The 25375-nt window shown below is 44.9% G+C and overlaps 3 protein-coding genes across 3 annotated transcripts; 2 read left to right on the top strand and 1 right to left on the bottom strand.

Annotated features, from left to right (window-relative positions):
- The first annotated feature begins 623 nt into the window (after positions 1-623).
- LOC127332230 (peptidyl-prolyl cis-trans isomerase PASTICCINO1) lies at positions 624-10975 on the top strand. Its single transcript, XM_051358507.2, has 20 exons — positions 624-952; positions 1186-1270; positions 1849-1918; positions 2726-2823; positions 2958-3080; positions 3991-4023; positions 4311-4369; positions 5650-5731; positions 6092-6250; positions 6431-6488; positions 7177-7325; positions 7426-7523; positions 7600-7669; positions 8133-8192; positions 8599-8655; positions 9433-9501; positions 9632-9709; positions 10109-10210; positions 10289-10360; positions 10430-10975. The coding sequence occupies exons 1-20, from the start codon at positions 882-884 to the stop codon at positions 10715-10717; spliced, it is 1881 nt and encodes a 626-aa protein (XP_051214467.1). The 5' UTR covers positions 624-881; the 3' UTR covers positions 10718-10975.
- A 2195-nt stretch (positions 10976-13170) lies between these two features.
- Positions 13171-18419, top strand: LOC127332231 (flavonoid 3',5'-hydroxylase 1). The gene is made up of 3 exons (XM_051358508.1): positions 13171-13893; positions 13982-14267; positions 17683-18419. The coding sequence occupies exons 1-3, from the start codon at positions 13268-13270 to the stop codon at positions 18310-18312; spliced, it is 1542 nt and encodes a 513-aa protein (XP_051214468.1). The 5' UTR covers positions 13171-13267; the 3' UTR covers positions 18313-18419.
- Positions 18420-18610: 191 nt separating this feature from the next.
- On the bottom strand, positions 18611-19813 carry LOC127332232 (peroxidase 2). Its single transcript, XM_051358509.2, has one exon. It carries the CDS (start codon positions 19712-19714, stop codon positions 18737-18739), a length of 978 nt encoding a protein of 325 aa, XP_051214469.1. The 5' UTR covers positions 19715-19813; the 3' UTR covers positions 18611-18736.
- Between the last annotated feature and the right edge of the window lie 5562 nt (positions 19814-25375).

Here is a 25375-nt window from a genome sequence, read left to right as displayed (position 1 = left end):
GACGAGGACGTGGCCATGGCCGACGCAATGGCCGCGTCATTGGCCAACAAGGACGCCAACTGGCCAGGGTATGAGGACACCATCTAGCTCTTGTCCATGGTGGTGGAGCACTTAGCCTCGCTGCCAACACCACTGCCGCTGCCACCGCACGCGCCACCATAGGTGGCGTGGGACGGTCGGGAGGTTCCACCGCCTCCGCCACCGACACCGTCGCGCTTCGCGCCTCCTCCGCAGTACGTGCCACTGCCTCCGCAGCACACGCTGCCAGCAGAGATCCCTGCTTGGGCGCAGAAGGTGTGGTCGCCCCCCGCCCTTCATCGACCTCGCCTCCGACGACGAAGAAGGCGACGACACCTAAATTAGTTTAGATTTTATTTTTAAACCATGTAAATTATGTTGAATCAATGAAATTTTTATCTAATTTTCGCGCGTTTTTTAAACCTCACGCCATTTTTTCTCCTGCGCGTGGGCCAACTAGCCAGCGGACCGAATGGGGCGCCCTACTGCACGCGTTGTCGTCAGGCCGGGTCAATTTGGATCGGCCCGCTGGGATGCCTTATGTCTCCGTGACTTGTGGGCTCGTGCTCAGTAGTTTGGTATGGAGGCCCAGGCCTGTGAAAGCCAGTCCACCGGAGCGCGTTTTCTCCCCTTTGGACTCTCCGCCGCCCGTTGACGGCGGTGATCCAAGTCCAAGGCAGTCTAGGTGAGCAGCGCTGCCGCTACCGCAACTGCTCAACTGCTCCCACATCCGCCATTAATCACACACAAGCACGCACTAACGCACACGATTATTAGAGAGTAGATAGATCGATCCCCTCCTCCGACCCGCATCACAACCATCTCCACGCCGCCGGCGAGCCGCTGTTCCGGAAGCTTCAGCCATGTCCCACGACGACCCCCCGCCGGCCGCCGCCAAGAAGAAATCGCCGGCAGAGGAGGCGGCCGAGAAGAGGTCAGCACTGTTCCTACCCCACTCCTCTCGTCGCGACTAGGAAATCTACAGGGATTAACCATGAATTGGCGTCAGAATTCGCTGGACGGCCGTTTTAGTCATTCCCCCCCTTTTCGGGGGTAGAATTGCGCAAGTTTTTTTTCTTCTTCGTTCATGTAGCTACTTGGTACTGTAATTGGAGCAAAGCTGCAAATGAGTGAGTTTTGTTTACGCCATGTTAATTTGCGCTGCAGGAGGGAGAAGCTTACTCCTGGGAGTTTGATGAAGGCGGTCATACGGTCAGGCAGTGGCGACGCGACCCCTGCAGACGGAGATCAGGTCAGGACTAGTTTTCTTTCTTCCTTACAGTGCTCATTTGCTGCAGAGTGTTTTGATATAAGCTAGTAACTGCTTAGTCCAACTTATGAACAATTGAACTAAGTAAGTACATTGAACTGAAATGCGAGTATCTAGTAACAGTTGCCCAGTATGATGTGATGACCTACACACATGTTTTTTGAGGCTAAACGTTCATTTGTCAGCTAGTAGCTTTTAGCTTTACAACTCTAATGATATTCTGGCTGAAAGGCTTCCATGCATTTTTTTCTTGATCTCATCAGCTTATATAATATTTACTGAGAAGCACTTTAACTCTAGTTGATTGAGCGACATCGGTTTGTGCAATATCCATAAAGTCAGTTAAAAAGGATTATCCCATTCATGGCTCAAGTGTGAGGGGCCGTTCAGGACTCGAGATAATTTAAACAAAGTCGTTTCTATTATGTTCAAATGCTCAGGGCCTTCTTGATGGCTCTCTCGACCTTTCATTAGACAAACCCTGATTTATTTTGTTATAGGAGACAAGGGAACATTTAGTGGTCTTTTTTTTGTTCTTGTTGCTAACTCTACTCTTGCAGGTCATACTTCATTGCACTACTCGCACCATGGGTGGCATTGTTGTAAATTCTACAAGAAGGGAACATGGAGGTGATTAGGCAACTTTCTTCTTGCTTGACACTGCATATCTATTTCTTTTTAATTGTCAAACACCATCAGGATGCTTCGGACTCGACCGGTTCTTATCTTTGTAGGGAATCTAGTTCTCTGGTAGCCATCTTACAGTTGGCACACTTTGAAGCCTCTCTTATATGATGAAGAGGGCATATTCAGAATTTTAGATTGCGCATGTAGTTTTCAAGTATCAACAGGTTTTCATTCTTCTGTTATGGTCCTGATTGTAAATTTAACCCCTTGGTGATAGTATGATGCAAAAGTCATTTTTAGTAGTTGTGGCATGAACGTTTGTGCATTCTGCGAATAAAGAGAAAAAATGTTCAATGATATCTACTCCCTCCAGATCGGTTTAACAAGTGCGCACGTAGTTGAAGAAAATGCTTTGACCATTATTTTGGTCAATAAAATATTTATGTATGTCACAAAAATTATATCATTGGAAACCTTATTTAAATATAAATCTAACACTATAGATTTTGTAGACATATAATTTATTTTGTATCGACCAAATTAATGGTCAAACTTTGTCTTAAAACTGCGTGCGCGCCTGTTAAACCGATCCGGAGAAAGTAGCTTTGCTTGTTAATCCTTCCAGCAAAAGAAGTAGCCATATGCTCCCTTTCATCCTCCATTACAACATATTAGATGCGATAAGATGTTCGATCTTATGATTTACAGTTCCATGAATTTATCAGCAATGATACCATTGTCTTGTTTGTTTGGTAGTCTGTTCATGGTACTGGAGCACTAATCATCTTTTTTATTGTTACTATGTAACAGGTAAAGGAGTCCCACTCAGATTTGTTTTAGGAAGGAGCAAAATGATCCTTGGCTTTGCTGAAGGCTTTCCAACGATGCTGAAGGGTGAAATTGCTATGGTATTATTGTTTAACAGAGTGCCAGTTGCAAATGTGAATTTTGATAACAAAGATGTTCTAGAGGGACTCATTTTCTGAGAATGCAATGATTCAAATACACATGTCCCAAATGTACAAACATCTTATCTTTTCAGTTCAAAATGGAGCCGAAAATACACTATGCGGAGGATGATTGTCCGGTTGCAACTCCAGATGGCTTCCCAAAAGATGATGAACTTCAGTTTGAGATTGAGATGTTGGATTTCTTTAAAGCCAAGGTTAGTCTTGTTGTACCTTGAGTATGAGATGCTCTATATTCAGTATCATGATGGCAAAGTGGTGGTACCATTTCCAACCTTTTTTTTCACTTTTTTCAGTATGATATGATATCTGAAAAGTTCTATAATTGTATGTTAATTAACATGCTGTGTGCAACATAATATGCATCTAATACAGCTGTTGTCATGCCTTATCATGTGATTTCGTATGCCATCCTCATAGCAATGAGTGCTGCTGAGACTCTTCCTTGTCACGGGAGATGCTCTAAGGCCTATTGGATGTGCGAGGAGACTAAAGCTTTCTCTATTATTTGCGTGTCCCTCCTAGCAATACCTATCCCTTTAAATTAGTATTCATATGAATGACTGTAACTCGCTTAGGTGTCTAGGCGCTCCCCCTCCGCCTTGGAAAATCAACAGCTTTAGGTGCCTAGGCGTCCAAAGCCCCCCCCCCCCCCCCCCCCAACCAATGCAATTCACGGATAACATGCAACATTTTGTTCTTGTATGCGTCTTCTGCTATTGCCATGCAAAAACATTGTTGTTATTTACTGCATTCTTGGTTACTGATTAATTATGTTACCATCTTTGTTATGGAACCAATATATCTCACAAACGAATGCATGCATACGACATAAAAAAAACTGTTTCAAAATAACAGTGAGTTGTATTTATCTTTTCATGAATAATATTGATCATAAGATGCATCCACTGTGGAAGCTATCGAGTTAACTGGGACATGCAAACAAGCCATACAAATTTCTCCATTTCTTTTTCTGTCTGAAGATAGTTGATTTCTTAATTACATGACATAATACTCAATGAAACATGTAGAGTACCAATCAGGCACATCAAAATATTATTTCCTACATTTGGTTAGATCTCTAACTCTTGTTTTCTCCCTCTTCAGGTAATATCTGAGGATTTAGAAGTTGTAAAGAAGGTAAAGAGACTGTCCTTACTGATTCCTGCAAATACATTCAGTTCTATGCAGTTAGGATTTCAAATTGTTATTTTCTTCATGCTTGGGGTATCTGTTAGATAGTTCTCATGCTTTGCAAAGTTAGCACACTTAAAAGATTTAACTATCAAGTTTTGGATTTCTGAACTGCTATCCATGTTAGACTGGTTTTTTGTTTGTTTTGCAAGAAGTGGTCAAGTAAATGATAGCAGATCATGCGGATACTTCAGGACCATGGAAAACTGATCATTGTCCTTTTGATGTGGCAGATAGTTGACGAAGGCAAGGGATGGGAAACACCTAGAGAACCATATGAAGTGACGGCACGGTAATTGTTTTTCAAATGAGTTATGTTCAGTGCTCTTGCAGCATAAGTCCATAAATTTTCTTTCTCTGTGGTTGTTATTCTCTCTTTGTACATGTAAGTGCTATATGTAGTTGACGTCTGTAATTAATTACTGGAAAAATTGAAATGATCTAGTTGACCAATTTGCACAGAAAAGAAGGGGAGGGTTACATGCTAAGTTGCATTTGATCAATTGACATTAATATCCATATCACCGAGACAATATGTAGCTCAGCTGGGGGAGTGGATGTACAATCCCGCCTTCTCGGTTCAAGTTCTTATGGCCAATAATTTGTGTTTTCTATTATTGGGGTTTCCCTTATAGTTTTCTTCAAAATAAACTCTTAGATAATAAAGAACACGCTTGTCAACTGCGACTTCTCGCGCCTGGTTTGGTGCAAGTTGCTGTCGTGGATAAGATCACCGGTGCCACCTCTGGTGAATGTCAGAGAATTTGTAGACTGGTGGAAATCAGCAGTTATGGTTACTCACCGAACAAGCCCCATCATCCAGCTTTCTGCTTGGTTGATTTGAATGCCAAGGAGATCATTTTTTTTTTGCAATGATAGCCCAGCCTTATCTGGCCCCGTAGACATCATCAGATCGGAGGCAAACTCTTGGTTCACATAAGGTGCAAAGAAGATACAACTATCTCCTGCCCAGTGGGTTAGAGTACCGCTCTTTTGGTTTTCTTGGCTATAGCATATTTCATATTTCAGGCTTTTAAATAACTTAATTGAGCTCTATCAGTAAAACAAGGTGCAATTCTTATTGCGTTGTTTAGAGAAAATGAAACAGAAATAGCGTCTTTTACACCATGTTGGTGTGAAGAGCAAGACGTGGGTGCTTTCAGGGTGTTGTGTCTAAATGACCCTTGTCCAGAACTTTTGTCTGGTAGTCATGCCTGCTTTCTCATCTTCCTTCCCTGCCATAATTGCTACTCCCTCCGTCCCATAATATAAGATGTTATTAGAACAAATGACATCTTATATCATGGGATGGAGGGAGTATATCTGTTAAGTGCAGCATGACATGGTATGTAGGGGGGAGTTAAGCCTATTCTAGGTGGTCCTGGTCCCAAGAGGTAGACGATGCCCTGATGACAGCCAAATGTCAGGCCCTCTGGGGCCTAAAGGAAACTAACTTAAGAAGCCCTAAAAGGATTACTATCTTTCTACTGCTGCTGCCTTGCTATATTAAATCTTGAGTTCTTATCTATGAAAAATGAATTTAACTAGGAAACTTTTGTTCATCATCTGCAGAATAACTGCCAGAACAGCAGATGGAAAAGATATTCTTCTAAGTAAAGAAGTACCCTATTTCTTTACTCTGGGTAAATCGGAGGTCAGTGTCATTCTTGTTATGTGTGTAGTAGGAGCATAGGACATTAATCATGCGCTTTTTGAATACCTTTTTGGCATTCTATTGCACTAAGAGGAATGCAAGATATAGATATATCATTTGTTTTTCTAAACACTTGCGTCAGTGTTTGCAACTTCTCTGAGAACACACGATGCTCACTGTGCTAATTATTTCGGCCCATCTTCTCTGAGTAGTTGAGATCTAGCAGATGATGCCCTTTGTATAATTTGAACTCGTCTGCTGATTCTATCAATTTAAAATGCATAGAAGTCTTATATGGTTCTCGTCGATTCTTCTAACTTCTCTTTGTTATGCAATATTTTCTGTACTGTTTTAGTTTAGGTACCTAAAGGGCTTGAGATGGGAATTGGATCAATGACACGCAAGGAAAAAGCAACTATTTATGTTAGCAGTACCTATTTGACAGGGTCCTCACTAATGCCACAACTTGAAGGTCTTGAAGAAGTTCATTTTGAGGTCGAACTTGTTCAATTTACTCAGGTACAGTCATAACTAGCTGTTAGATACTTCCATCAAACATTTGCTAATTTAGAATTAGAATTGCAGCCTATGAAATCTTAGTGCTCCGTGCTTTTTGGGGGCTCTTCTTCTAGCCTTAGCCCATAGCTATGCCTAATAGCATACAAAGTTGCGTTAACATTTTGTGTGGTTGACTAATAGGTGAGGGATATGCTTGGTGATGGCCGCCTCATAAAACGACGTGTAGTTGATGGAAGAGGTTGGTAGCCTTGTGTATTGTTGCATGTTCATACTACCTATGGTCCCTCTGATCTCAACAACTTTGACTTGTGTTGTGTGCAAACTTTATCTTTCCCAGAACTATAATATAAACTTTGCTTTCTTTCTAATTGTCCACCTACTGCTAACTGGGAACATTTAATGCTCTTGTATTCTCTTGTCCTTCGTGTACTGTGATACTTGTGTCGTATACACGATTTTTTAAACCAATTAAATATTTTACACTTTATTAGTAGAAAATTTATTTAGCGGTGATCTGAAAAACAAGGACAATGGTATAATAAATGTAATAGCACATTTGTAGTAGCGAACTTTATCTTTCCCAGAACTATAATATAAACTTTGCTTTCTTTCTAATTGTCCACGTACTGCTAACTGGGATCTCTTAATGCTCTTGTATTCTCTTGTCTTTTGTGTACTGTGATACTTGTGTCGTATACACGATTTTTTTCTTTCGCCAATTAAAGATTTTACACTTTATTAGTAGAAGATTTATTTAGCGGTGATCTAAAAAACAAGGACAGTGGTATAATAAATGTAATAGCACATTTGTGCTAATAGATTTTCTACTTTCTTTTAAGTTTCCCTATTTGCAGTTGTCCCATGTATATATATATATACCATGTTACATGCTTATCTTGGTCCATTGTTTTCCTCCAAAATATCAGGTGAATTTCCTATGGATTGTCCTCTTCACGATAGCTTGTTAAGAGTTCACTATAAGGGGATACTCCTTGATGAACCAAAGTCGGTATTTTATGATACAAAAATTGATAATGATGGTGAACCATTGGAGTTCTGTTCCGGAGAAGGGCTGGTAAATATTGTAGCTTTAAATACATATCTCTAGTATTGAATGTTAAAATATGTTTCATCCTAAGTCATTGAAGAGTAACAGATCTTTTGATGCACTTTAGGTTCCTGAAGGATTTGAAATGTGTGTTCGACTAATGCTTCCTGGTGAAAAATCTATTGTCACCTGCCCTCCAGATTTTGCATATGATAAATTCCCAAGGTTGTATCAACCTTTATACTAGCAACATTTTCTTCTTGTAATGAAGCTTTCTAATAATCCGGTATGGCTGCAACAGGCCAGCGAATGTTCCTGAAGGAGCTCATGTTCGATGGGAAATTGAACTACTTGGATTTGAAGTTCCCAAGGTAGCAAACCCTTTTGTTTTTCTGTTACTTCTTCTGGTGTCACAGTACCATTGTAGACACTGCTTGCGACCAGATGTAGCTTTGCTATTAATTTTTAACCCTCACCAACTTTGTCGAACAATGCTTGTTTTGGATCTATGGTTGCATGATTCTGGTGAGTTCTGCAACTGCATGGCATACAAACCATTTTTTGTTGGTGTTTATGGCAACTTGGGCATCTGTAATTCCTCTTCTGCTGAATACCAAAAGAAAGTAGTAAAAAGTATTACTTGTGTCGCTTATCTGCACATGATAGATGCCAATGGTTTATCTTGGGATTTTTTCTCATAATTCAATACAGAATTCACCTATGGCATTATTTCTATTGTTTATAATATATATTGCCTCTTTGGTTATTATTTTCATATGATTTTTACTAGTGAACATTCCTTTCTTCTGTCCCATGATCTTAATATGAATGCAGGATTGGACTGGCTTGAACTTTAAAGAAATCATGGAAGAGGCAGATAAAATTAAGAACACGGTATGCTGACACAGCTTAAGTTATTTTCTTGAATGTCGCTAATTTTCTCATAATATGAAAGAACTTACGAGATAAAATTGAAAATTACTAATTTTGTTTTCTATTCTATTTGAACATACTGTTTCAACTGCTATTTGAATGTTGTTTGGTAGATCAGCATGTTAAATGAATTTTAGTCAAGTGTCTTGCAAGCGTCAAGATGGTTAATTGGTTTAAAATAAGCAGATGATAATCATGTGCTTTGTTTTGAGCCATTATCAGCTTCTTGTTTATAGTAATTTTGGGCTTTAAAACAAGAGTTTCAAGCCTACATTTAACAGTACTGAGTTTCAAGCAACTTCATCATCGTGATTTGCCACTTCATTATTATTATGGATAATAAACAACTGATATAACACTTCTGCAGGGTAACAGATTATTTAAAGAAGGGAAATTTGAACTTGCAAAGGCAAAATACGAGAAGGTATATGTCGTTTCAGTTTGTTATAGCATAAATTGATGCTTATTATAACCTTACTTGTGCCAGTGCAATGCATGAGCATGCCATTGAGGGTTCTAATTGTCCCTCAGTTTAATTACTTGTACCAGATGATTCCTTTTTCTTCACCTGTGCCGGTGTTCCATGCATCATCCCTGATCACTCCAAACTCTTTTGCTACCCTTGGCTCCCCAAAAATCCTTTGCCCTCCCTAGGTCCTGCACCCTAGAGCACCTCTGGCTCGAGATATGCACCTCTGGCTGTCACAACTTCTATGGCCTGAGGCGTAAGGTTATTAGGTTCTGCTTCTGCCCATTCCAACAAGCCCATCCTGCTCAGATCATCTTTGAAAATTGAGATGTGAACCATAATGAGAGTAATACTTCATTTAATCTTGGAGCTCTTGCATACTCTACTGTTGGTGGTTTTGTTGGGATAAATGTGCTGGAGTACAGGGTATCTTATTGTAGTTGACTATTATTTTGGCAGAACTAGGTTCTTCATAATGCCCATTTTATTGCATAAAAGCATTTACGGTTGGACTTTGGGATCATCATTTTTGTTCTTTCTAGATTTCTATGTGCTGCTCTGTCTATTCACTGAGATAGCGAGACCTAGTATGCAATTCCATGCATGTGTCCATGGAAAACCATTGCCAAAACTTGCTTTGCTTGATAAAGGGTTGCTGAGATGTGACCAGCCATGCCAAAAAAGCTCTTTAATAATTTGCTGACTTTTGTTATCTATCCTCTAACGATGCAGTTGCTTCGGGAGTATAACCACGTGCATCCTCAAGATGACGAAGAGGGAAAAATCTTTGCCAGTTCAAGAGTATGATCCTGTATTTTTCAGCTTTTTAGACTGTTTAACATGCTGGTCTCTCGATCGTTTTTTCCCACACTTGTCCAGATTAGCAGCATCTCTTTCTTGCTGTTTTCTAATATAGTTGTTATGAATGCAGAATTCTCTACATCTAAATGTAGCTGCTTGCTACCAGAAGATTGGTGAATACAGAAAATCTATTGAAGCATGCAATAAGGTAGATTTTCAAGAGGAAATTGGACGTAACTTCGTTTATTGGCGGCTATTTATAATCTAATAGATAATAATTGGGGTTTAGAGACAAATAATGCTCTGTCCTTAGTACATCGAAGAGGTAGTGCAGTCATGCATGTTGGTGCTACCATGAAAACAATCACATGACCATTGGATACATGTTGCATGGACTAGGGTTGGGGGATTCAAGAGTCATATGGAATTGCATTTTTGCTTAATCCTCTCTTTGATTAAGTTCTGCACTTAACCTCCTGAACTCCACCCACATCTGCTACACTGGTCCAGGAGTCTACAGAAGTTTGGATGATAGTATTTAAATACGGGCTTGCACAAGGTTCGCATTATGGTCCTATTGTTCCATCATTAACTTCTGTTTGGACAGGTGCTAGATGCAAATCCTGTGCACGTCAAAGCTCTTTACCGCCGAGGAATGTCATACATGTTAGGTGGGGACTTTGATGATGCAAAGAACGATTTTGAGAAGGTCAGTGGCACCATACTTCAGTACCATGTTTGATTGGGAGAATCCTACTCTAACCTACATGTCATTGCATATCATTAGATGATTACCGTCGACAAGTCTTCGGAGCCTGATGCTACAGCTGCTCTTCTTAAACTTAAACAAAGGGAACAGGTACACAACGAAACATGAATAACTCGTACCGTTCAAAATCTGTAACTAACATTTGTTGTGTAAACAAAGGAAATTGAAAAGAAGGCAAGGAAGCAGTTCAAAGGACTTTTTGACAAGAAGCCAGGAGAGATTTCTGAAGTTGGTGCGGAATCAGAGGGTGCTAAGAACGTGGGCGACGCGGCAGGATCTAGTGAGGCAGTGACAAGTACTGATAGAGATGGAAGCGTGGAGTCTAGTCCGCGCGCAGAACCAGATTATGCCTTTGAGGAAGAGAGGCCAGGCATTATTGGCCGCGTATGGCCTTCGGCGAGGCGGATTTTCTCCTCTCTTGGACTGAACAGGTGCACAATACTCTGAGCAGGTTATCTAGAAGGAAATCTGAGCAGGTGTATTTATACCACTACGATGATAGCGAGGAACGGAATGGTAAACAATTTTTGGTAGACTTTCTGACATATACAGTATGTCATGTACAAAGAATTAATCTTAATTGTGTGAATTATGTACGGGAACTGTACCACTTTATATGGACTGTCCAGTTATATGGACAGAGAAATGGTGAGGAAGCACCACCTGTTTTAACACTGAAAATTAGTCACTGTCTGTGTCTAATCATTGGAGCCGTTTTTGTTTACCACTTCTACTTCAAGCAAAGCAACTTTGTGTGCTGTTGTTGGTGCGCAAATGAGTGGTGTAGTAATGCTATCACGTCTTATATATGTTGGTGCGGAGCTGATCTCTAGACACCAAGTGGTGGAATCCATTGTGATTTTTTTTTTCTTCTATAGGTTCCGCTTCTGCCCACTCAAGACACCAAGTGGTGGAATCCATTTTGTTACCTCCAGACAAGAAGGTTGCCGCAGGTTCTGTATAAACTTCTATCCACCAAATATATTGAGCTTAGGTAGACGTATGATGAAGTGCGATTTCTGTATGTGGAGACCTTTAGTATTGGAAAGTGCCAGCAGGTTCCTGAGCCACGAACAACAGTGAAAAACCATAAACGTCGCAATTGGTTACCGTAGAAAGGCTCGATGAACCATTACCCTCGCATGCAAATAGTAACACCTGTCCAGAGCTGGTTCATTTGTGGCTTCCCCAATGAGAGAGCCAAAAACATACTGCATCCGTTCCAAATTGTGAATGATGCCGGTTTGGTCTGATTTAATCTGGATGTCCTATGTATTTAGATGTGTATTAGCATGTAGGTTCGCTCATTTTAGTAAAAAGCTGCGTCACTTCCTATCTGCTAATGCGATTACGATCGATATCGATGGTGGTTGAGCTCGCCCGCAAAAGAAAAGGAAAACTACTCACCAAACCGCGAGAAGGACACCGTCGCGATGCATTTGCCGCCCTTGGAATTGTGGATTGTCCATCGCTCTCCTTTACCTACTCCCGTGAACAGAGCATATCACTCTGACACTCTCCCAACCACGTACGCCCTCCAAGTCACCAAGTGCAGAGCGCACTGCTACGGTCCACAAAATAGTACAGAGATGATATCAGAGTCAACACGCACAGCCCCACACCACCACAACACGTCTGCTGCTCACAGCTCAAGGTTCAGCCTTGTGGACTGGCCAACATTTTGGGCAGCACCGAAATACAGCATTTTTTTTTTTTGGTTTTCTTGTGTATATTGCTTAAATTCAGTAGATCCGAACTAAACTTTTGATGTACTTTGATTAAAAAATGTATTTCCTCCACCGAAAATAGGATGCATATAATTTTTGGTCAAAATCAAACTATTTGAAGTTTGATTAACTATAAAGAAAAAAAACATAAACACCTACAGCACCAAATGCACACAATATGAAAGTATATTTCACGATCATTCTAACAATATTGATTTGAGATTGTAAGTGTTGACATCTTTTTCTATATAGTTTGTCAAATTTTAAGAACTTTGACTTTGATCAAGAACTATACACATCCTATTTTGAGAAGGAGGGAGTATTTCTTTCACTCTCAGGTGCCACCGATCGACCGGTAGAGATGGTCTAGATGGATTACTTGTAGATATTAATGAACCTATCTTTATTGGTTGAATCCAAAATGTAGGTCCTTCTGTCCATTCCGGTTAGTAAAAAGAAGAATCTCATGTTGCCCCATTTTAAGCCCTCATTGATACCATCAAGAATTGTGTATACGAATATAGTGTTTATCGTATTTAGGAGGAAGGTACCTAAAAACAAATGAATGTGATATTTCTCCTCAATTCATTCTCCCTAGTCATTGATCCTTCAACCACATGGAGGCCGCTTGAGCTCGTGCCATGGATGTCCAACCTCACAGTCGAGACTGAACTCTTGCCACCAAGCTCCGGAAGATGGCAACTCATGGGGAATATGTGGTCTCTTGATCTAGCTCTAATGGTGTGCTTGTTGTTTTCATTACTATTGCCTACGATGTTTTCACATGATGTAAGCGCCTCACACACGAGAGATATATCGCATGTTTCTTCTGTGCTGGCTTTCCATGTTTCTTAATTTTTAGGAATGCGCGAGAATGCACGCCCTTTTTTCCTTATAGATAGGAGAAGAACCAAATACAAACACGCACTACAAGACGGCCAAAAGTCCAAAAAGAAAAGTGATCACCTCAAAGAGCCCCACATTTTGAAGTTTCTTGTGTTACAACCCATGTTTCAAAGTTTGTGTTCCTACATTGGGTATTTGCTGCACAAGTACAGTTTATTTGTTGCTTGTGCTTGTTTCCAATGCTCCAACATTTCAAAGAATATTCTTTATGAGGTCTATGAATAAAATGAGTCCATCTCAGCAAAGAAAGGCATGCATAAGTGAAGCCTTCATATATCCGCAAAAAGCATCAGACAATACCGCGAGGCGCTCTGCCACGTTCACCTCTCTTCCCACACAGCACGCGCTGCCGCAGTGCACCGCCATGGAGCTCGCCGCTGTGTTCACCGACCCATTCGTGCTCTCCTGCACCATCCTCTGCCTCCTCCTCCACCTTGCGCTCCGCTCCCTGCGCCCCACCTCCACCTCAGGCCGCCGGCTCCCACCAGGCCCGCCTGGCATCCCGCTCCTCGGTGCACTGCCGCTCGTCGGCCCGGCCCCGCACACCGGCCTGGCGGCGCTGGCGCGAAAGTACGGTCCCGTGATGTACCTGAAGATGGGAACCTGCGGCGTGGTGGTGGCGTCGTCGCCGTCGGCCGCACGGACGTTCCTGAAGGCGGTGGACGCGCGGTTCGCGAACCGGCCGGCGGTGGCCAGCGCGGCGGACATCACGTACGGGTGCCAGAACATGGTGTTCGCCAACTACGGGCCCAAGTGGAAGCTGATGCGCAAGCTGGCGAGCGTGCACCTGCTCGGGGCGCGCGCGGTCGCGGACTGGTCCCGCGTGCGCCGCGACGAGGCCGGGCGCGCCCTGCGCGGCATCGCGGAGGCCGCCGAGGCCGGGCGCTCCGTCGTCGTGCCGGAGCTGCTGGTGTGCGCGCTCGCCAACATCGTCGGGCAGATCACCGTCAGCAAGCGGGTGTTCGACGCGCAGGGCGACGAGTCAAACAGGTCCAACTGATCTGATCCATGCACGCTTCACACTTCGAATATACGCAGAAACTAACTGCATTTTGGACATGCGTGTATATGTATGCAGCTACAAGGAGATGATCGTGTCCCTCCTCACCGGCACGGGGCTGTTCAACATCAGCGACTTCGTGCCGGCGCTGTCGTGGATGGACCTGCAGGGCGTGCAGGCCAAGCTGCGCCGTGTCCACACCCAGTTCGACGGGCTCATCACCAAGCTTCTGGCGGAGCACGCCGCCACGGCCGAGGACCGCGCACGGGAGGGCCGCCTGGACTTCGTCGACAAGCTCCGCGGCAGCAATGACGACGAGGACGGCGAGACCATCACCGAGATCAACATCAAGGGACTCATCTTCGTAAGCTCCACAAGCTTTCATCATTTATTTTTTAGTTGAGCATATTTTGAACCTTTTTTTGCTTTAAATTTATACTTCTGCCAAAAATAATACTCCCTCTGTTTTATATGTATGACACCACCCATTTCGAGGTAGAATTTTAACTAATAATTTGACCAACAAATATGAGTTATACACCAAAAGAATATCATTAGATTCTTATTTGAAAGATGTTTCCAACATTATATTTGTGTATCATTTAACTCATATTTTATTACTTAAAATTATCAGTTAAAGTTTTGCCTCAAAATACTTATTAGCCTTATATATAAAAACGAGCGTCGTAGTGTGAGCAAAATAACTAGGAACCACCAAAATGCAATCTAGTTGTGAGTTGTTCACAAGTACTACCTCCGGTCCGTTTTAATCAACGCGGGTGGAACACACTCCATACTCAGCTCTTTTCATGACTCCTCGTCGATTTAATCAGACCGGAGGAAATCTGAAATGGATGGCAGCTGAGATAAGCTAGTGGAGTTGTTGAAAAGAGAGACACGTCGAGCAGCTCTCGGACAAATGTGGATGGCTACAGTTCAAACCCGTCAGGGTATGTAGTGGTTTCCTTACGTACGATCAAATGTTCGAAACTACTAATCAGCCATCTTTTTTCTAAGGAAAAGATAACAGACATATATGCATGCTGATGATTAGTCAGTTTCAAAGTCCAAACCAGATGGTACCGTCCAGGCCTCCGTACGTACGACTATATGCTGCAAAGTCTTTCCATTGTTTCCACGCAATAAGTTCAGTAGCCAAGCCACGCATCCATGGTAGTATTACGTACGTACATGGTGCCCGGGACGCGATTGTTTAAATTTCCAGCTAAATTAAGGCGGTCAGCGACACTGAGTATTTGGTCGAACTAACATATAGCGATAATTGTTGCAGAGGCTGAGGCATAGCCTCCATTTCAGAAAAAAATCGAAACCCGCCATATATTAAATTCTCCATTGGTGGAGGAATGCGACATCTCGAGTATACCAATCATAAGTTAGCGTAGGAAAGACTGAAGCAACCAAATTAACCTCCCCAAACCATTAATCCATGACGCTGACGGATTAGTTTTAATTTCTTTTGTTCATAAGTAAGCGTAGGAAGGAGGAGGTTTGGATCTCGGCCTTTAAATCGGAGTGACGAATACGATACAGTCTTTCTTTTCCTAGTTCACTAGAAAACAAGTGCGTACAAGATACGACCTCTATTTTCAAAAATAAGTGCTCGCAACTTTGTCTAATTCAGATACATCTAAACATATTTTAGTTCATACATCCGTACTTAAAAAAACTTGCGGCACTTATTTTATAACAGAGTAAGTAGGTAGTAGCAGATCATAGCAACATGTCTGGTGCGTGAACTGACGCAAATGTGTGATATCCTTTTACGTGCCCCATATTTTAAGAGAAGTATGAGATGGTATCTCTTGATTAGAAAAAGACCGGACGAAACAGAACCACATCTTCTACGTCGCCCTGGCAACCATGGAGGAACCCAAACATGGCCAATGCGAGTAGAAGCCCTCCCTTTTGTCCACCCCCCCCCCCCCCCGTCTCGTTGCTATCGGAGGGCCATTGGCAAAGCGAGGCACGCCCCATGGAAGGTGGTGTTCTAGTCTTCGCTCTGCATCGACGACATGCTCAAAGCCACGGTGGCCTGGGTCGTCTTCTTCTCTATCGGCTGGGCCTACAGGATACCAGCGGAGGGGGTGGGGGTGGGATCGAGACGGCCGGCCTCGATGGGAGCCGATTAGCGGCGTGGGGGTTGCTAGCTTGGAATGAATAAATTTGGTTTGGCCCTAGTGCTTTTCTTGCGCCAAGTTGCCTCTCTGCTTGATGTTGGCCTCCTCGATCGGCCCACTGACAAAGTTTTGGTCTTCACTCTCGAAGATTTCCGCTGATGGGCGCATCTCGCCCCTATATATCTAGATCGAAACGATCTGGTCACGCTTGCCTATATTTTTAGCCAGTGCGACTTCATGAGGGCACAACGTAAAGCTTCACTTTCTTGTTGGTACAATGGGACATGTCTAAGTATGGACTTCCATGGTATTGACAGAGGTGTAGAATGTCATAGTAGATGCGATTGGATGGTTTGAAGTTATGGCGGAGGGGTGCATTTGATGCGATGAAGACTATGCTGCAGAGGATGTACGGTTATGGTTGGCGGGGCATTGTCCATTCCGAACATGCTCTTATGCGTCGGGTGTTTGAAAACTTGCAACAGTGGCCTCGACATGCGGGGGTGGTAGCACACGACGACCACATATTTGGTGGTGCTCCTTGAGTACCGAGTCATAATTTTCAAGATGAAAACCCAAGGTCCAATATTTATTAGTTATACCTGCAATGGTCTTGTTGAAAGCGTTGTTCTGGGAACTCGGACTTTCTTCACGGTGAAAATCTAAGATCTTTGATCAATCGGTGATAACGCTTGCGTATTATTTCCTTCTTGAATGTCTTGTTTTTGGAGATTCTTTTTATAGTGCGGATGTTGTTTTGGTGGTGGTTAGAGTGTCGTTGTTGCGTGCGTTAGATCACCGAGACAGGGCCTTTTTTTCTTTTCTTTTGTGTGCATCTTAATGTTTTCAGGGATTTTATTAGTGCAGATGTTAAGTGTAATTGATATCTTCGTAATATTAATATATTTTTTATCAATAAAAAAATAAAATAAAAAGAACCATGACCATTGTGCGAAGTGGGCAAACTTTGGGCGAACACTGTTTGAAATGGAACAAATTTGGGAACTGCCGAATAATATTTATAATTAGAAAGTGAGTAGACACGTCCCGATCTCAAAAGGTTGTACAATGCAGCTCACATATCTGTCTGTCTCGATCTGAAATTGGTGAATCCTGAACCACATATAGTCACTGACGTATATATATGCACTAGTCGGATGCTTTGCATTGGTGGAATCATGCATAACAATCTGGTATGTTTACCTACTGCACTCCACTCCACAAGTCCAGAGAAACATCACGGATGATGCGGGTATGGTGCTAGCTGTTCTCAAGACAAAATTTATCTTTGCACGCTAGTTAACTGTTACCCTTTTCACGGCCACACTTTATGTCGATCGATAGTAGGTGGCACTGATTCGTCCTTACTTACATTTCACTGTAGACAAGCTGATCTTAATACTTGAGGATCAAGTAGTTTAGTCAGTTGGGCCCAAGAAGAGGTGGCACTGATTTCTCTACAGCTCGGTTGGTGCAATTTGCTTTGCTTTTCCGATAGGGGATCAGCCACACAATCCATTGCTTGTGTTATGAAAAATTGTCGGCTTGCTGCCAAGATCCATTGCACGCTACTGAAAATGCAGCAAAAACACTTTAATTTCTGTACTAACTAATTAAGAAGATGTGCATGCGTGAGTGCAGGACATGTTCACGGCCGGCACAGACACGTCGTCGATCATCGTGGAGTGGGCGATGGCGGAGATGATGAAGAACCCGTCCATCATGGCGCGCGCGCAGGAGGAGATGGACCGCGTCGTCGGCCGGGACCGCCGCCTGGAGGAGTCCGACATCGCCGGACTCCCCTACCTGCAGGCCGTCTGCAAGGAGGCCATGCGCCTCCACCCCTCCACGCCGCTCAGCCTGCCGCACTTCTCCTTCGAGGAGTGCGAGATCGACGGCTACCGCGTCCCCGCCAGCACGCGGCTCCTCGTCAACATCTGGGCCATCGGCCGCGACCCGGACGCGTGGGAGGATCCCCTCGAGTTCCGGCCGGAGCGGTTCCTCTCCGGGCCGGCGGCCAAGGTGGACCCGATGGGGAACTACTTCGAGCTGATCCCGTTCGGCGCTGGGCGGAGGATCTGCGCCGGCAAGCTCGCGGGCATGGTGTTCGTGCAGTACTTCCTGGGCACGCTGGTGCACGCGTTCGAGTGGCGGCTGCCGGACGGCGAGGAGAAGGTGGACATGGCCGAGACCTTCGGGCTGGCGCTGCCCAAGGCCGTGCCCCTCAGGGCCGTCGTCACGCCGCGTCTCGTGCCGGCCGCCTACGCTTGAGCGCTGCGCGAATGGACATTGATGTCACCGTGTCTTGGCGTTTGGGGTCGATCATCAGCGTGGTGTTCAGTGTGTGTCCATGCATAAGAACCAAGGTTTATGTTTCATTTGTGCCTACTACTGCATGTTGTCAGCTATCTCGCGTGTTTGCGCTTATGCCAACCTCACGCGCTCTTGCCAATGTTGCTATGCCGAATGTGCTATACGGACGCAGTGAAGCCGCCAAGAAAAACACCAAATCAGCGCTTGAAATGATACTAATTATTTCCAGTAAAAGTGAACAAAAACATCACCAATATGCTGTACCTTCCCAAAGAATTTGAACTGTTGAAACGAACGAATTACATGCGTGAATTCACTCGGAAGACACAAGGAGGTGCAGAAAAATAAAGAGCACAAACAAACTGGATGCCGTGATGGTTCATTAGTAGCGGTTGACGACCCTGCAGTTCCTCCTGATTTCGCCTTGGTTTCCGGTCTTGACTCCGATGGCACCCATCTTGACCATCGCCTTCTTGAACTTGTCCTCCCACAGTCCACGGATGTTGGCACTGTCAAGCACCATCTGGGTGGTCGCCGGTGTGGTAAGAAGTGCGGCATCTGACGTGAACAAGACCTTGTGTGCGAGGACGTTCTTGTAGTACTGGTTGTCAAGCGCGTTAGGGGTTACGACGTCCTGGTGCACCGTGGGGTCGTTTGCTGCGGTCGGGTTGGCGGGGCATTGCCTCCTCAGGATGCCGGCGAGGGCGGTGTTGATGTCGGAGGGGACGGCAAGACGGTCAGAGACGAAGGATGAGCAATGTGAGACCCCAATGGTGTGGGCGCCGGAAAGAACCACCATGTCCTCGGTGTCAAGCCCTTTAGCGGCGAAGCTGCCGATGAGTTGAGTGATGTTAAAGAATGGAGGCGGCAGGTTGGAGAGAGCCTCAGTGAAATTGGAAATGCGCCCATCCAGGCGGCCTGCCGGCATGTTGATCTTGACCGTCATCCTGCTGAGGAAGTAGGCTGCATCACGGCTGGCGAAGGCAACGATGTCAGCGCATGATACAACGCCTGGGCATGCCTTTTCCACGGTGTCTTTGGCCGCGTCGATGGCCTCGAAGCCGCGGAGGCTGGGAAAGTTGGGAGGGCTGAGCTTCTCTGGCTGCGGGTTGGCCGGTGTTGGGTCCAGGAGGACAGAGGCATCACATCCCTCGACGAAGCAGTCATGGAAGAACATGCGGATCAGCCCGGCGCCGATGCCGGCGTTCTTGTAGACAAACTTCTTCACCTCATCCCTCACGATGGCCTCCACGCGGGGGCACGACTTCTTGTAGTAGCCCACCTGCAGGCCATGGCACGCGGACGACAAGAGCAACGCACATGTTAGCGCAATAGAAAGCTTAAGCGAAGCTGAAGCCATTATCTTCTTCAGCTCTCTACAACAAGACTTTGTGTACGAGAGAGTGTGGGCTAAAGAGTTATAATGAAGTGATGAGAGGTGTTGAAATGTTGCTCGTCAGGAAGGGCTATTTATACACACATGCATGCATCGAGTTATAACTTGATAAGATCACTATAGTACTTGAAAGTTCAAAGTTTAGTTGGCTCTATCGTCATATGAGTGGCCATGGTCTCGTAATAATTGATCAGCATGAGTGATCTAGCTGTTATGGAACATGGGGGCTACTGGAGCTTAATTATTGTCTAATATATCTTTATCATTCACTGAATTATTCCTTCTCCCAGTACTTAAGAAACTCTCCTTGCATGGTTTGTTGTGAACGAAACTGTAGTTTCCTGATGAGGTATGAGATGAGCATGTTGCAGGTTCGTTGAGAGGTCTGAATGTACGTACGTACATGTCATTGGGAGGTCGTTATAGCACCATGTGGAATTATTGAGATACGAGCAAGCCGTGGCAATGTTCATGTTCTGTAGATAGCTTATGCGTGACAGTTCAGCAGACTAATTGATAAACATGGCAGTCGGCTGTATTTTGCCTCTTGCATGCGGATATGGTTTTTGGCTTCCAGCTCTTTTAAACCAGGTGGTTGCCTAATCAAGCTCCTGAATTGCTCTTCTCACGGTGGGAAGAAAAGTCAGAGAAAACTAAGAAGCAAAGTCATGGTATGCTACCATTAAACACCTAATTTTGTATTGTACTTAATTACTGTAGCATAAAACATCTAAACTATTTTTTCTGCATTATAATTTTGGTTGCAAGTAATAGCCTGTGACTACATACCTTAAATTTACATATATATAAGTTGATTTGAATTATATTAGTAGAATTAAATAGTCCCTCTGTCTAAAATGTAAGGCGCCTAACCTTTAGCTAAAAGTCAACATCTTCTAAGTTTGACAAAGTTTATACGAAAAAATATAAATATCTACAATATTAAATAGATATTTTAAGAAACTATACTTTCTGATGAATCTATTGATATTGATTTGGTATTGTGAATGTTTACATTTTTACGTACAAATTTAGTCAAACTTAAAATATGTTGACTTTTGACTAAAACTTAGGCGCTTTACATTTTGGGACAGAGGAAGTTTAAATTTGAAGAAGGAAAGTTAGAGTACTGTAACTTCTCTACCTTTCTTTCTCAACGGTAGAGCATCTCCAGCCGCGTCCCCAAATCGACCTCCAAACGGCGCTGGATCAAGCGTTTGGGGGACTTTTTTCTTCAGGCCGCCTTTGCATGACGTCGCTCCTCAGCCGCGTCTCCCAAACAAGGCCCCAAATCAATGAAAATGCACGAAACTAAAGGTTTTCAATCAAATTTAGTTATATTTTACAAGTTTGAATGAAAACGTCTAGATTATCTAACCCTAGCCTACTGGCCGCCCAGCGGTGCGTTTGACGGCCCCGCCCTGTCGTCGCCTCCCCTCCGCCGCAGCTCCTGCGCCGCGCGTCGCCTCCTCCTACGGAGCGTGACGAGAAGACGCCGGTGCTCGTTCGCCGCATCGTCGCCTACCCTCCCTAGCTGCTCCTGTTGGAGGGAGAGTTCGACGACACGACGGACCTGCTCCTCTTCGCGGGCACGGGCGTCGTCCTGCAGCTTCTTCTGCGACTCGAACGACTCAAGGAGCGCCTGTTGATGCGCCACCGCCTCCTCCGGGTCCGGCCCGTCGTTGTCGGACTAGTCGAAGTCATCGTCGTCCTCCACCTCCTCGCCCTCCGCCTCCTCCTCCTCCTCCTCCATTTGCGCTGCCGCAGCCGCCGCCAACGCATCCGCCACCCAGGCCGCCGCTTCCGCTGTCGCCACCTCCTCCCGTAGTTGATGCTCCAGCGCCCCCTGCCGCTGCCGTTGATGGAGCTCCCGCATCCACTCCCGCAACTCCTCCACGCGCCGCCGCTCGTACAACTCGTCCGCACGCCACCGCATCTTCATCTCGTCCGCACGGCAGCGCCGCTGCTCCCGCTCTGCATGCCACCACTCACCAATCTCCTCCGCCCGGTGCCGGCGTGCCTCTTCCGCCGTGGCGGCGTTGAACACTGCCATGGTGTCCGCTCGCGCTGCCTCCTCCCATGCTTTGTTCTCCGCAGCCTCCGGGTCATCGTCGAACTCCTGTTTTGGTGGAATGGAGGTGGAGGTGGAGACGGTGGTCGAGGAAATTGGCTCTCGCCGGCGCGGTTCATCATTGGGTAGGTGGTGCGTAGGCGACGAGGCATGTGTTTGTGGCGGAGAAAGGGATGCCGACGGCTATGGTGGCGACCATTGAATGGAGGAGGCCTTTTATAGGAGCCAACGACGTGAGAAGAGGCGGGAAGAAAGCACGGGAAGAGGCCAGAAGCCGCGGGAAGAAAGAGCGGAAACGCGCGGTAAAGTGCGAATGGCGGTGACGCATGGAGGAGGCGCATCGCCAACGGGACGTCTCGCCTGCCCTCGGTCGCCATTAAGGCTAAGCTACGACGCTTCGTTCGTGTGTCAATGATGCGTCAGGCCCGCCACTCCCTGCCTTGCTTCTTGCTGTGTCCGGCGCACCCGGAGCGTCCGCAGTGGAATGGGGACGGGCTCGGGCGCCGGACACCGTATTGGGCCACACCGGACGAAAGGAGGCTTTGGGGCGCGCGATTGGGGCCGAAAATATGTCCGGCGCGCCCCAAAAGCCTTTGGGGGACGTGACTGGAGATGCTCTTAGAGGAGCCGGTTCCGTCTAGCACATGGTGAGAGCATCTCCACTCCGCTCCCCAGCAACCCCCCCCCCCCCCCCACAGGCCAAAAGTTATCGCCGGATGGACGCCGGATTGGGCCGTTTTTTCATCCAACAATCCCAGGCCGAACCCAACTACTCGAGGAGCGCCTGCGAGCGCCGAATGGAGAGAAAAGTACGCGAAGACGCGTGATACGTCTCCAACGTATCGATAATTTCTTATGTTCCATGCTTGTTTTATGATGATACACACATGTTTTATACATACTTTATGTCATTTTTATGCATTTTCCGGCACTAACCTATTAACAAGATGCCGAAGAGCCAGTTGCTGTTTTCTGCTGTTTTTGGTTTCAGAAATCCTAGTAAGGAAATATTCTCGGAATTGGACGAAATCAACGCCTAGGATCTTATTTTTCCACGAAGCTTCCAGAAGTCCGAAAGGGAAACGAAGTGGGGCGACGAGGCGGCCACACAGCAGGGCGGCGCGGCCAGGCCTGGGGCCGCGCGGCCCTAGCGTGTGGGCCCCTCGCGTCGCCCCTAAACCTACCTCTCCGTCTATAAGAAGCCTTCGTCGATAATAACTCCAGTACCGAGAGCCACGATACGGAAAACCTTCCAGAGACGCCGCCGCCAATCCCATCTCGGGGGATTCAGGAGATCGCCTCCGGCACCCTGCCGGAGAGGGGAATCATCTCCCGGAGGACTCTTCACCGCCATGGTCGCCTTCGGAGTGATGAGTGAGTAGTTCACCCCTGGACTATGGGTCCATAGCAGTAGCTAGATGGTCGTCTTCTCCTAATTGTGCTATCATTGTTCGATCTTGTGAGCTGCCTAACATGATCAAGATCATCTATTTGTAATGCTACATGTTGCGTTTGTTGGGATCTGATGAATATGGAATGCTATGTTATGTTGATTATCAATCTATATATGTGTTGTTTATGATCTTGCATGCTCTCCGTTATTAGTAGAGGCTCTGGCCAAGTCGTTACTTGTAACTCCAAGAGGGAGTATTTATGCTCGACAGTGGGTTCATGCCTCTATTAAATCTGGGACAGTGACAGAAAGTTCTAAGGTTGTGGATGTGCTGTTGCCACTAGGGATAAAACATCAATACTATGCCTAAGGATGTATGTGTTGATTACATTACGCACCATACTTAATGCAATTGTCTGTTGTTTGCAACTTAATACTGGAGGGGGTTCGGATGATAACCTGAAGGTGGACTTTTTAGGCATAGATGCATGCTGGATAGCGGTCTATGTACTTTGTCGTAATGCCCAATTAAATCTCACACTACTCATCATAACATGTATGTGCATTGTCATGCCATCTTTATTTGTCAATTGCCCAACTGTAATTTGTTCACCCAACATGCTATTTATCTTATGGGAGAAACACCACTAGTGAACTGTGGACCCCGGTCCATTCTTTACATCGAATACAATCTACTGCAATACTCGTTTTACTGTTTTCTGCAAACATCATCATCCACACTATACATCTAATCCTTTGTTACAGCAAGCCGGTGACATTGACAACCTCACTGTTACGTTGGGGCAAAGTATCTTGGTTGTGTTGTGCAGGTTCCACGTTGGCGCCGGAATCCCTGGTGTTGCGCCGCACTACACTCCGCCGCCATCAACCTTCAACGTGCTTCTTGGCTCCTACTGGTTCGATAACCTTGGTTTCTTACTGAGGGAAAACTTGCCGCTGTACGCATCACACCTTCCTCTTGGGGTTCCCAACGGACGAGTGCTTTACCGTCACAAGCAGCACTTTTTCTGGTGCCGTTGCCGGGGAGATCAAGACACGCTGCAAGGGGAGTCTCCACTTCCAATCTCTTTACTTTATTTTATTTTCTGTCTTGTTTGCTTTCTTTATATCAAAAACACAAAAAAATTAGTTACTTGTTTTACTTTACTTAATTCCATGCATGTTTTTATTTCACTAGTTAGGCTTAATGGAAAACAACAAAAATATTAGAGATCTTTATAGTATTTATCTTGAGTTAGGACATGAGGTGTTTGAAGAGAAAATTAAAAAACCTATGGAACTTTATATGCGTGCTAATGGCAATTCTATTAGTATGAATGCTTTGAACACCATTGTTGCTAATGCTATGGAAAATTCTAAGCTTGGGGAAGCTAGTTTTGATGAGCATGATATTTCTAGTCTCCCAAGCATGGAGGAGAAAATTTACTTTGATGATACTTTACCTCCTATATATGATGATTATGGTGATGAGAATAATAATGATAGCTATTTTATTGAATTTGCTCCCACTACAATTAATAGTAATGACTATGCTTATGTGGAGAGTAATAATTTTATGCATGTAGCTCATGATAAGAATGTTTCATGTGATAGTTATATTGTTGAGTTTGTTCATGATGCTACTGAAAATCTTTATGAGAGAGGACAATATGGTTCTACTCGTGCAACCATCTATGCATAGACACGGCTCTGATACCACTGTAGGATAACGTTGCATAGAAAACAAAAAATTTCCTACCACGAACACGCAATCCAAGCCAAGATGCAATCTAGAAGACGGTAGCAACGAGGGGTTTATCGAGTCTCACCCTTGAAGAGATTCCAAAGCCTACAAGAGGAGGCTCTTGTTGCTGCGGTAGACGTTCACTTGCCGCTTGCAAAAGCGCGTAGAAGATCTTGATCACGATCCCTCCGGCGCCACGAACGGGCAGCACCTCCGTACTCGGTCACACGTTCGGTTGTTGATGAAGACGACGTCCACCTCCCATTCCAGCGGGCAGCGTGTGGTGACCCGGCATACCACTGCATGGTGTAGTATGCAAGTCTGATATAACACCAATGAAACACCATTCCACTAGTATTATATCGCTCAGAGTGGTACAACAGAAACATATGCGGGTCCAAGGCATGTCTATAGAAT

Source organism: Lolium perenne, chromosome 4 (genome assembly GCF_019359855.2).
Source record: "Lolium perenne isolate Kyuss_39 chromosome 4, Kyuss_2.0, whole genome shotgun sequence".
NCBI classification, from domain to species: Eukaryota; Viridiplantae; Streptophyta; class Magnoliopsida; order Poales; family Poaceae; genus Lolium; species Lolium perenne.
The sequence above is the reverse complement of the archived record's forward strand: the minus strand, read 5'-3'. Positions and strand labels throughout refer to the sequence as shown.